General features: G+C 40.0%; 1 protein-coding gene across 1 annotated transcript in view; it reads right to left on the bottom strand.

Moving 5' to 3' along the window:
- Positions 1-13,581, bottom strand: part of LOC132378451 (collagen alpha-2(VI) chain-like) — a 48,125-nt gene that overhangs the window by 12,622 nt on the left and 21,922 nt on the right. The window contains exons 10-13 of the mRNA XM_059945376.1: positions 12,692-12,727; positions 11,248-11,310; positions 7,951-8,013; positions 4,145-4,207 (exon numbers count right to left, since the gene is read on the bottom strand). Coding sequence (XP_059801359.1) covers positions 4,145-4,207; positions 7,951-8,013; positions 11,248-11,310; positions 12,692-12,703 — 201 coding nt within the window. The 5' untranslated portion in view covers positions 12,704-12,727. The remainder of the gene's footprint in view (positions 1-4,144; positions 4,208-7,950; positions 8,014-11,247; positions 11,311-12,691; positions 12,728-13,581) is intronic.

Raw genomic sequence — 13,581 nt, 5'->3', positions numbered from 1 at the left:
TAACAATAAATATTCCTGCTTGAATACTGTTGCAGGTGACGGCCTACCTGGGGGAAGCGACACTGGTCGCACCGCTGGCATAGAGTCTGGCCCTGTGGATCAGACAGGTAGGAAAAGGAAGAGGATGGCAGCAGTGATAGGGGACTCTATAGTTTGGGGGTCAGACTGGCGATTCTGTGGATGCAGGAAAGAAACGTGGATGGTAGTTTGCTTTCCAGGTGCCAGGGTTCAAGATGTTTCTGATCGGGTCAAAGATATCCTGAAGTGGGAAGGAGAACAGCCAGAGGTCATGGTAAATATTGGTACCACGACATAGGTAGGAAAAGGGAGGAGGTCCTGAAAAAAGACTACAGGAGTTGGGAAAGAAGTTGCGAAGCAGGACCTCAAAGGTAGTAATCTCAGGATTACTGTCTGTGCCATGTGACAGTGAGTATAGGAACAGAATGAGGTGGAGGATAAATGCGTGGCTGAGGGGCTGGAGCAGGGGACAGGGATTCAGATTTCTGGATCATTGGGACCTTTCCTGGGGCAGGTGTGACTTGTACAAAAAGGATGGGTTACACTTGAGTCCAAGGGGGACGGTTTCCTAGGGCTATTGGGGAGACTTTAAACTAGAATTGCTGGGAGGTGGGAACCGAACTGGAGTGACAGAGGAAAGGGAGGTTGGCTCACAAATAGAGCAAGTTTGGAGACGGTGCAAAAGGGAGGATAGGCAGGTGATAGAGAAGGGACATAGTCCGATGGTTTGAGATATGTCTGTTTCAATGCGAGGAGCATCATGAATAAAGTGGATGAGCTCAGAGCATGGATCAGCCCTTGAAGCTATGATGTTGTTGCCATTACAGAGATTGGATTGTGCAAGGGCAGGAATGGCTACTTCAAGTGCCAGGCTTTAGATGGTTCAGACAGGATAGGGAATGAAGCAAAAGAGGTGGGGGTGTGGCACTGTTGATCAGAGATAGTGTCATGGCTGCAGAAAAGGAGGAAGTCATGGAGGGGTTGTCTACGGAGTCTCTGAGGGTGGAATTTAGGAAAAGAAAGGAGCCAATAACTGTACTGGGTGTTTTTTATAGACCATCCAATAGTAAAAGGGACATCGAGGAGCAGATAGGGAGACAGATTCTGGAAAGGAGTAATAACAACAGGGTTGTTGTGGTGGGAGATGTTACCTTCACACATATTGATTGGCATCTCCCAATAATGAGGGGTTTAGACAGGGTGGAGTTTGTTAGGTGTGTTCAGGAAGGTTTCTTGACATAATATGTAGATAAGACTACAAGAGGAGAGGTTGTTCTTGATCTGGTATTGGGAAATGAACCTGGTCCAAGTGTCAGGTCTCTCAATGGGAGAGCATTTTGAAGATAGTGATCACAATTCTATCTCCTTCACCATAGCATTGGAGAGGGATAGGAACAGACAAATTAAGGAAACGCTTAATTGGAGTAAGTGGAACTATGAGGCTATCAAGCAGGAACTTGGAAGCATAAATTGGAAACAGATGTTCTCAGGGAAATTACCAAAGAAATGTGGCAAATGTTCAAGGGATACTTGCGTGGGGTTCTGAGTAGGTACGTTCCAATGAGACATGAAAAGGATGGTAGGGTACAAGATCTGTGGTGTACAAAGTCTGTTGTAAGTCTAGTCAAGAAGTAAGGAAGAGCTTACGAAAGGTTCAAAAAACTAGGTAATGTTATGAATCTAGAAGATTATAAGGCTAGCAGAAAGGAGCTTAAGAATGAAATTAGGAGAGCCAGAAGAGGCCATGAGAAGGCCTTGGCGGACAGGATTAAGAAAAACCCCCAAGGCATTCTACATGTATGTGAAGAGCAAAAGGATAAGAGGTGAGAGAATAGGACCAATCAAGTGTGACAATGGAAAAGTGTGTATGGAACCAGAGGAAATAGTGGAGGTACTTATTGAACACTTTGCTTCAGTATCCACTATGGAAAAGGATCTTGGCAATTGTAGAGATGACTTGCAGTGGACTGAAAAGCTTGAGAATGTAGATATTAATGAAGAGGATGTGATGGAGCTTTTGGAAAGCATCAAGTTGGATAAGTCCCCGGGACTGGATGGGATGTACCCTAGCAAACTTTGGGAAGTGAGGGAGGAGATTGCTGAGCCTCTAGCAATGATCGTTGCATCATCAGTGAGGACGGGACAGGTTTGCAGATGTTGTTCTCTTATTCAAAACTGGGAGTAGGAACAGTCCAGGAAATTATAGTCCTGTGAGTATTACTTCAGTGGTTGGTAAGTTGATGGAGAGGATCCTGAGAGAGAGCACTTATGATCATTTGGAGAGGCATAATATCATTAGGAATAGTCAGGCATGGCTTTGTCAAAGGCAGGTCGTGCCTTTGAATTTTTTGAGGATGTGACTAATCACAGGTAGAGCCATAGATGTAGAGTATATGGATTTGAGCAAACATTTGTTAAGACACCCATGCAAGGCTTATTGAGAAAGTAATGAGGCATGGGATCCAAGGGGACATTGCTTTCTGGATCCAGAACTGACTTGCCCACAGAAGGCAAAGAGTGGTTTTAGATGGGTGACCAGTGGTGTGCCTCAGGGATCTGTTCTAGGACCCCTACTCTTTGTGATTTTTATAAATGACCTGGATGAGGAATTGGAGGGATGAATTAATAAATTTGGTGATGACACAAAGGTTGAGGGTGTTGTTGATAGTATGGAGGGCTGTCAGAGGTCACAACAGGACATTGACAGGATGCAAAACTGGGCTGAGAAGTGGCAGATGGAGTTCAACCCAGATAAGTATGAGATGTTTCATTTTGGTAGGTCAAATATGATGGCAGAATATAGCATTAATGGTAAGACTCTTGGCAGTGTGGAGCATCAGAGAGATGTTGGGGTCTGAGTCCATAGGACACTCAAAGCTGCTATGCAGGTTGACTGTGTGGTTAAGAAGGCATATGGTGCATTGGCCTTCATCATTCATGGGATTAAGTTTAATAGCCAAGAGGTGATGTTGCAGCTATATAGGACCCTGCTCAGACCCTACTTACAGAACTGTGCTCAATTCTAGCCGCCTCACTATAGGAAGGACATAGAAACCACAGAAAGAGTGCAGAGGAGATTTACAAGGATGTTGCCTGGATTGGGGAGCATGCCTTATGAGAATAGGTTGAGTGAACTCGGCCTTTTCTCCTTGAAGTGATGGAGGATGAGAGGTAACCTGACAGAGGTGTATAAGATGATGAGATGCATTGATTGTGTGGATAATCAGAGGCTTTTCCCCAGAGCTGAAATAGCTAGCATGAGAGGGCATAGTTTTAAGGTGCTGGGAAGCAGGTACAGAGGAGATGTCAAGGTAAGTTTTTTTATACAGAGTGTGATGGGTGCATGGAATGGGCTGCCAGTGACGCTGGTGGAGGTTGAAACAATAGGGTATTTTAAGAGACTCCAGGATGGCTACATAGAGCTTAGAAAAATAGAGGGCTATGGGTAACGTCTAGGTAGTTCTAAGGTAAGGACATGTTCGTCACAGCTTTGTGGGCCGAAGGGCTGTATTATGCTGTATGTTTTCTATGTTTCTATGTTTCTAAAAACAGCTAATTCTGGATTAATTCTTAGCAGGTCAGTCTGAATACGAGTAAACTGAAACTGAATTAATATTTCAAATTGAAGACTCTTCATCAGAACTGGGAAGACAAAGGGTGACTGTTAAGCTGCAGGGAGAAGGGAGAATGTCATTAAGTACATCTGGCATTTCCTGTTTTCGTTGTTGAAGTCTCAAGTCTATTCAGATATCACTAAATTAACCTGGAAAAATTAAACATTATCTTACGGTTACAATTAGTATTGGTTCCATTTGAATGTTATTCCTGACAGCGGTGCTGGTTGTTCTGTAAAGCCAAAATTGTATGAGTGTGTTTGTGTGTGTGTGCACCTGAAACTGGAAAGATAAAAAGGTTAAGGGAGCTGCCTGATATTAGTTATAATGTACCTGGAAGAAAGTAAGATTTTAAAAAATGCATGCAGAGGACAATGGGTAACAACTACATACACCTATTGCCCTCAAAAGATGGCAACTGCCTGTACTCAGATTTCCATTTGCCATTGAAACAAGTTCCATTTTATTATGCACTGAAAGATGAAACAGAGAATAAGAGATTTTTCACAAACCTTTTGCCCTTTGAATCCATCACTTCCTTTGGGACCTCTGAAGCCTTTATCTCCAATTGAGCCCTGAAACACAAATCAAAATAATGTTAAAAATAAAGCATGGATGGGCACGTTTGAGTGGGAAAGCAAATTGTGCAGAAGATACGGAGAGTCTGCAGAGACTTAGGTGGGTTAAGTGAATGAGTGTGGGTTTGGCAGATGGCATACAAAGTTGGTAAATGCGAGGTCATCCACTTTGGAAAGAAAAATGGAAGAGCAGATTATTATTTAACTGGTAAAAAACTGCTGCATGCTGCTGTGCAGAAGGTTTTGGGAGTGCTTGTGCAGGAATCACGAAAGGTTGGTTTACAGGTGCAACAGTCTATCAAGAAGGGAAATGGAATGATAGCCCTCATTGCTAGAGGGATTGAATTTTGAGCAGGAAGGTTATGCAGCAACTGTACAGGGTACTGGTGAGGCTGCACCGGGAGTATTGAGTGAAGCTCTGGTCCCCATACTTGAGGAAGAATATACTGGCTTTGGAGGCAGTGCAGAGGAGGTTCACCAGGTTGATTCCAGAAATGGGGGATTTGAGTCTGAGGACAGATTGAGTCGCCTGGGACTGCACTTGCTGGAATTCAGAAGAATGAGAGGAGCTCTTGTAGAAACATAAAATTATGAAAGGGATAGATAAGATAGAGGCAGGAAAGTTTTTTTCTAGTGACAGGTGAGACTAGAACTAGGGAACATAGCCTCAAGATTCAGGGGAGTAGGTTTAGAAAGGAGATGAGGAGGAACTGCTTTTCCAAGAGAGTGGTGCATCTATGGAATTCTCTGCCCAATGAAGCAGTAAATATATTTAAGACAAGGTTGGATAGAAGTTTGCATAGTAGGGGAACTAAGGGTTATGGGGAAGAAGGAGGGAGGTGGAGATGAGTCCATGTCCAGACCACCCATGATCGTATTAAATGGTGAAGCAGGCTCAATGGACCAGAGGGCCTGCTTCTGCTCCTGTTCTGATGAGCCAATAATACAAGAGCATCAAGTTAGAGGGCCATGCCCATCAGCTTCTTGTAAAAGATGAGGCAATGGGGTAAAATCCAATGTGTATCATTCTGAATAGTATGTTTCTCTTGACTGTTCAATGAGAGTGAGTAGGATTCAGTGTGAGATCGTAGGAAAAACAGATAAAGTTGGAACAATTGCATGAGCTGTGACTTTATATGGATTCGGAATGGAAGAATGCAGATCCCATCATTTATTCTGAGACCAAAATGTCTTTAGGGACACTCAGTCCCACAGTATGTTATAAAACTCATTATCTACACTTAAAGCAAACAATTCTGATGTTGCATTTAGTGCAGTTCACAACCTTGGAGTATTTATACAGTAACTATTTCATAGCCAGTGAAAAATATCTAAGATATAAAATGTAAAGTGATTCCAATTTGGTGCCTTTGAAAGATTTCAGGAACTATTGTGTCAAATGGCCCAAAACACTCCAACAGCCTCAAAGAACAAAATTGAAAGAGATTGTGGGGGGTTTTAGACAGGGAATTCCAATCTTTGAAGTTTAACAGCTGAAGGCATGAGGGTCAATGGAAAAGCAATTAAATTTGACAAGGCCAGAATTGGAGGATTGGAGATATCTCAGGGGATTCAAGCATTTCATGAATTTACAGGAATAAAGAGGGGACAAGATCATGATAGGAATTTACAAAAAGTGTACGAAATTAAAGCCGTCATTGTTTAACTGTGAACCAACCTAGTCAACAAACATGGGGATAAAGTGAGTAGAACAATTCAAATTGAAGTACAGGAAGAGGAATTTAGTATCAACTCAACTTTGCAAATAATGAATAGGGGTGTTCACTAGGAGTGTGCTAGAATTGTTAAGTATAGAAAAAGTTCATGAGACTTATAACAGCAGATGAGCTAAAGCAGAGGCGGAGATTAGAGATTATTGCAGAAGAGGTCTATATGGTGTTGTAACCCAAAACACTGAATCTAAAGCTACATGCTGATGGAAAATTATTTGAATCTCTTTCAAGTGGTTATGGAGAGTGATGAAATTGAAGTTAGTGAAGATGATCTAAACACAATGAATTAGATGAATGATATTTCTGAGCATCCATCGCTGTTGAGTACCTTCGCTACTTCCACCAAGAGCAGAATTTCCAAGTGACTAACCATTTTAATTCCTATCTCCATTCCCATTCTGACATGTCAGTCCATGGCCTCCTCTTCTGCCACAATGAGGCCACCATCCAGGCGGAGGACCAACACATCATATTCTGTCTGGGGAGCCTCCAACCTGATGAAATGAACATTGATTTCTCCTTCTGGTAATTCTTTTTCTCCTTTTATCTCCCCCCCCCCCCCCCACCTTCACCACAACTATTGCCCCTCTATTTTCCCCTTTCTCCCATGGTCAACACTCCTCTCCTATCAGACCCCTTTTTCTCCAGCCCTTTAATTTCCCATCCACCTGGCTTCACCTATCATCTTTCTGATTGTCCTCTTTCACCTTACTCACTCTTTTATTCTTTATTTACTTTATTTAGAGATGCAGCACGGAATAGGCCCTTCCAGACCTTCTAAGGGTGCTATTCTGCAATGCCAAATTTAACCTTAGCCTAATCACAGGACAATTTACAATGACCAGTTAACCTACCAACTGGTATATCTTTGAACTGTGGTAGGAAAATCAGGCATCACAGGGAGAACATAAAATCACCTTACAGGCAGCAGTGGGAATTGAAGCCGGGTCACTGGTACTGTAAAGTGTTGGGCTAACCATTACACTATCATGGCACACCCCTTCCTTTCCAGTCCTGATGAAGGGTCTCAGCCCAAAATGTTTTCTGTTTATTCGTTTCCATAGATTCTACCTGACTGGCTGTTCCTGCAGTATTTTGTGTATGTTGCTTCATATGTCAGAGCAGCAGTCAGATAAATTGCAGAGAGCACAGGGATTAAGAAAGATGCAGATCTGCTCAGAACTATTTGGTAGATTTGGATTCTTGTTTCATGTTTCTGTGATCTAGCCAGGGAGGCAACATGTGAATAAAAATATGAAGGGACCAGTACAGATCCTTGGTGAACATGGTGAATGTGAAGAGTTGCATTTGGAGGTGTATCTCTGATTACTGCTTTTATTTTGTTATTTATTAATTTTTCAGTCCAACAAAAAAGCGAGCATTTATCTATCATTCATCCCTAGAGTGCAAAGAGTCAAACACATTGGAGGTTCTCAAATTAGAGGAAAGTCAATTTGGGTATGATAGATTTCCTCTCCTGAAGCATATAACCGAATATTTAGGGAGTTTCCATCAATCCAGTATTTTTTGATATCATTATTTGTGATAGAATAGGTAAAGATGGAACAATGCATCTCATTGGCTTTTGTTGAAACTTGCAGTATGCAGATTTAATGTCATCTATGATTCATGAAGATTATTGGGAAGAAAGAGCGTTAGGATGTTGTGAGGTTGTGAAAGGACTTTTCCAGGTGCCATTCCCTGCCATCTTTACTATTTAGACAGTTAAGGGCCATTGGCTTGTCCACTCTACAGCATTAAACAGAATGCAAGAATGCATTCATACTCTATTTTATGCCGTCTCTTTGGAAAAGGGGTAAAGAAAAGTAGAAAAATGCTAATTTAGCAAAAGCTCAAGAAATTCTGGTCTGATTTTCATAGTTAAGCAAGCTTAGTGGCAAAATTCTCAGCAATGCTCTCCATAAAGATCAAATTCTTAGCAAACGGCTCATGAAAGTTCATATTTGTTACATAATTCAATAAATTATTGACATTACTCTTACTAACCTGAGGTCCTGACAATCCAATCTCTCCTTTTCTTCCAGGGAAACCAAAAATTCCCTTAGTTCCCTGAAAAATAGGGAAAAACAAGATCCCTAATATTAGCAATGTGACAAAGATTAAACACATGCTAATATTAATTATTACTCATATCAGAAAATGGGTGAAGCACCATTCTGAAATTTATTATAATCCAATCTTGTTCATTTCCATTATTTTAAATATTTTGATGTAAAAAAATAGCAAGAGACAGAATTCCTGATTACTTAAATCAGAATTTACAGATGCTTAGACAGAAGAAACTATGTGATTTTTTTCACTTTCATTTTGACTCCTCCTGCCTTCAATCAGAATCAGGTTTAATATCATTGGCATATGTCATGAAAATTTTTCTTCTGTACATTACAATAGATAATTATAAAACTAAAATTTCTCCAAGTATATATAAATAAAGAAAGTTAAATTAAACAAGTAGTTCAAAAAGAGAGGGGAAAATATTGAGATAGTGTTCATGGGTTCACTGTCCACTCATAAATCAGGCTGCTCCTGAAATGTTGACTGTGTCTTCAGGCTCCTGTACCTCTTCCTTGGTGGTAGCAATGAGAAGAGTGTATGTCCACAGTGATAGGGGTCCTTAATTATGAATGCTATCCTTTTGAAATATCACCTTTTGAAGGTGTCCTGAATGCTGGGAAGGCGAGTACCCATGATGGAACTGGCTGTGTTTACAATTTCCTGCAGTTTTTTTCCAATCCTGTGCAGTGGCCCCTCCATACCAGATGAATGGTGATGCAACCAGTTAGTATGTTCTCCATGGTACATCTGTAGAAATTTACAGTGTCTTTGGTGACATATCAATTCTCCTCAAACTCCTGTCATGCCTTCTTTGGAAATGCATCACTATGCTGGGCCCAGGATAGGTCTTCGGAGATGTGGACACCCAGGAACATGAAACTGCTCACCCTTTCCACTTCTGATCCTCGATGAGAACTGATGCGTGTTTCCATGACTTCCCCTTCCTGAAGTCCACAATTAGTTCCTTGGTCTTATTGAAATTGAGCACAAGGCTGTTGCTGTGACACCACTCAACCAGCCAATTTATCTCATTCCTGTATGCCACCTCATCACCATTTGAAGTTCTGCCAACAATTGTTGTATCATTGCAAATTTATAGATGGCGTTTGAGTTACGCATAACCATCCAATTGTGGGTATAGATAAAGTAAAGCAGTGAGCTAAGCATGCATTCTTGCATTGTGCCAGTGTTGATTGTGAATGAGGAAGGGAAATTATTTCCGATCTGCACAGACTGTGGTCTCCCAATGAGGAAGTCAAAGATCCATTTGCAGAGGGAGGTACAGAGGCCCAGGTTTCGGAGCATATTGATTAGAACTGATGGTGTGATTGTGTTGCACGTTGAGTTGTAGTCAATAAGCAGCAGCCTGTTGCCGGTACTACAACTGTTTAGAACATCCAGGGTCATGTGGAGAGCCAGTGAGGCTGCATCCACTGTAGACCTATTGTGGCAACAGGCTAATTATAGTCCAGACCTTTACTGATGCAGCAGTTAATTGTAGCCATGACCAACCTCTCAAAACATTTCATCACAGTAGATGTGACTGCTACTGCGATGAAATGCTTTGAGAGGTTTATAGATAATGCCATGAGGATCAATTATAATTGTTTTTAAAGCATTTTGAAACAAATGGCACAATTTTAGAAAGGGATGTAGGATCAGAATCAGATTTAATATCACTGGCATGTGTTGTAAAATTTAATAACTTAGTAGCAGAACAACAAAGCAATACATGATAATATAGGAAAAATTAAATATTTAAATCAATCACAGTAAGTACGTATATATGTATACCAAATAGTTAAATTAAAAATAGTGGAAAAACAGCAAAAAAAAAAGTGAGGTAGTGTTCACATTTTCAATATCCATTTAGGAATCGGAGGGGAAGAAATTTGTTCCAGAATCGCTGAGTGTGTGACTTCTGGTTTCTGTGACTTCCTTCCAGATGGAAATAATCAGAAGAGGCCATGCCATGGGTGATGGGGGTCCTTAATGATTGATGTCACCTTTCTGAGGCACAGCTCATTGAAGATGTCCTGGGTAGTATGAAGGCTAGTACGCAAGATGGAGCTGATGAATTTTACATCTTTCTGTAACTTCTTTAGATCCTGTGTGGTAGTCACCCATACCAGACAGTAATACAGCCTGTCAGAATGCTGTCCATGGTAAATCTATAGAAGTTTTTGAATGTTTTATGTGAGAAACTGAATCTCCTCAAATTCCAAATGAAATATAGCTGCTGTATAGCCTTCTTTATAGCTGCATCGATATGTTGGGACCAGGTTATATCCGCAGAGATCTTGACACCCAGGACTCACTCTCTTCACTTCTGATCCCTCTATAAGGATTGTGTTCCCTCATCTTACCCTTCCTGAAGTCCACAATCAGCTTTTGGGTCTTCTGGACATTGATGTGTAATATTTGAGGGTGGCAAGATAGGCTTATGAAGGTTCTTATAATTGTGGGTGGGATCATAAGTAAAATATAAAGTGAGAAAGCAAACATGTTATGCTGAACCTTTGAAGCTGGTTGTTTGGGCTCAGTGAAGGCCGATGCCCCTATTGAGGCAACTTTGCATAGGTGCCAAGGTTTTGGAGAGAGAACAAAACATTTACAAGCCTTCCATTATATGCAGAGACTGGAGAACTTTGATGACTCTCCTTACAGAATGAGGGTTAACGGAAGTTATAATAGTGTTGCTTAAAGTTATGCAGGCATTGGATGGAAAATATGACAAGAGAATGATGAAAATAAAGGCTGGATCCTTTAGTTTCTGTGAAAGGATTTTCTGTTTGCTAACACACTCAAAGATTAGCAGGAAATAAAACTGAGGAGGAAGCACAATTCTATCCTGATTCCAAACAATCTGGCTATAAATTAATCAATATTAATTTTCTTCTTTCATTAGTATTCTATTTGCAAATATTATCTTAATGTATACACTTAAGTTGAGAACAAAAATTTAAAATAATCATTTAAATTTAATATCAAAAAAATCAGAGATCATGAAGTTGTTTAAATATTTTAATTTAAATGTTCGACAATTGTATCTTTTTATACTCTCCTTTATTTAGCCAATAGCATTAGAGACTATTGACTAACTTGCTTCAATCTCTTTAGCCAACACTGCCTATTATATAGATTTATAACTGTAAATTATTCTGTTCAAAAAATACACCAAGTTTCCAGAGATATTTTGTCTTCCACATAATAAATATTTGCATTCACCTTTTGGCCTTGGAATCCAGGGGGCCCAAGGGATCCTCTGGTACCAGGTTGTCCACTGCGACCCTATAGGAGGAAGATCTATGTTATTCAGAGAACTAAGAAAAGTAATCATAAAGGTTGCAGAACATCGATATTTCCTTTCTTGATTTAGAGTGAGATTTCCCATTCTGCACTCAATAGCCACAAGATAATTAATCGCAACGTCCTCCTGGCCTGGATACCGTGTACCCTACTTATCAGAGGACAGGAGTAAGAAAACCTTATGCTATTTCCGTTGAATAATCAGATTCAACTTGACCTGTTATCTGTTCCCAGCATTTTCTGTCTTTATTCCAGATTTCTTACATCTTGTTTCTCGCTCTTTAATAGTTTTATCCAATTGCCATGTTTTGAATGGAAATTAAGAGCTACAATCACATCTAATTAACAATAACAAAATAATTTGGTTTTAATAACTGAAAACTACATAAATATGGGATTCATTTGAGAAGCTATTGAAGTTCCATATGTAGCCAATCTTCCCAGCAAAAAGTTGCACATATTATCAAATTGTGAGTTCCTCTTGCATGTAGCTGTTTATAAATATTACCATCCTAATTCATTCTTTTTGCATTAATTTAGAATTGGTAGATTAAATCATCTGATCAGATCAGACACTCATTTGGCACTGCAGTGTTAAACTCATAATGGAAAAGCTTTCTAAAAGATAAAACCAGTTCTATATTGAATGATGCATGTTTCAAAGTAAGAAAAAAAGAAAGGTACCATCGCATCCAGAGTTTTTCCAGTTAGCGGACAACTTCCTCCCACGCCATTGTGACAAAGAGGGAGATTGCGCACAATGCAAGTTACAGCAATAGTTTGCCATTGCCTTCTACAGGGTGAGTTTTTTCAAAGAGATCACCAGCTCTTAACTCAGCACGGATGAAAAGAGTGCAGGGTAGCTGGCTGGATTCGAACTCAGGATCTCCTGCCCCGCAGTCCAGTGATGATGCCACTACACCAAAACCAGGTCATGTTTCAAAGTACATGTGATAAATAAATCTGAAATCTGAATAATTTAATCGGATGTCCAAATGCTCTGTCACTACATAATTCTGCAGTCTCAATCCATCAAAAATACATTCAGTGGCATGCTACATACCAGCCCCTTAACTTGACTTCACAGGTACCACACAGTTTCCTGATCCATCTACTCCCAGAACAAATAAAGGCACATAGATCTTCCCCACCAAGCAGCAATCCAAGATAATATCCCCCCTTGTTTTCAAGGGACTATGGTATTGTTATTCCATATCAATACAGTGATGTGCAACTAGTTTGAAATAAACAAACCACAAACCAATGATTTAATATAACAGACAAGATTTCTGAGAATAAACATTTTCATACCACCATGCTAGAATTTCTCAGACTAAATTAGCACTTTAACTAATAAACGTACCTCAATACCCATAGCTCCTCTCCGACCAGGTTGTCCCTTTAAAGATATAAAAGTATATCTGATTTTGACTGTTGATCAAATCCAAGAGTTTCCATTGCATTATATAACAATATAAGGGTAACAATACTGTAGATCATCTCAAGTAACAATCATAAATAATCTTCTGGGTATTTGGTCAGCAATTAAATTTCCAGTTTCAATTTGGATTGACCGACAGAGAAATTGTAGCAATAAAGGGATCATTTTCAGGAGGGTGGCTGTGACTGTTGGGGTGCCACGAATATGGAGTGAAATGATTGAGTATAATCTATCCAAAATAGCTGATGATACAACACTCAGTATCTGTGTGGATTGTGAGGAGTCTACAGACAGGTGCCGGGGTGCGGGGATGTGTGGGGTCTGTTAGATAGCCTGATGTAATGGTCAAGAACATGGCAAGTGAAATATAATGTGTGAAATCATGAACTGATCAACTTTGGTAAAAAAAAATGATAGCATCACAGAGTGTATTTTAAATATATTTTATATTTGAGAGTGTTGGTTTTTAGATGGGCCTGGATGAAACACTGAAAGAATATAAATTCCAAGAGCATCTGGAATCATTGGAAATCTCTCTTCAGTTTGGCTGTCGAGACTTCGTCAGTGAACTCATTCAAGATGGAGTTACATTTATTGATGCCAAGTGCATCAAGTGATATGAAGCTACTGCAAAAAATGTTGCTGAGATCAGAAAATAAGCATCAATCAATGGCAGATCAGGCATTAAGGGTTACTGGTTAATTTATTCTGCTATTAATGTTCTGAAAAAAATCAGTGCTTGCTTGAACTCACTTAGAATCAGATGGAGTAAATGGGAATGGAGATCACTGTAGTTAACCAAATCATGCAAA

The sequence above is a fragment of the Hypanus sabinus genome, chromosome 20, assembly GCF_030144855.1.
Source record: "Hypanus sabinus isolate sHypSab1 chromosome 20, sHypSab1.hap1, whole genome shotgun sequence".
In the NCBI taxonomy this organism is placed as follows: domain Eukaryota; kingdom Metazoa; phylum Chordata; class Chondrichthyes; order Myliobatiformes; family Dasyatidae; genus Hypanus; species Hypanus sabinus.
This window is presented reverse-complemented; position numbering and strand designations above follow the sequence as displayed.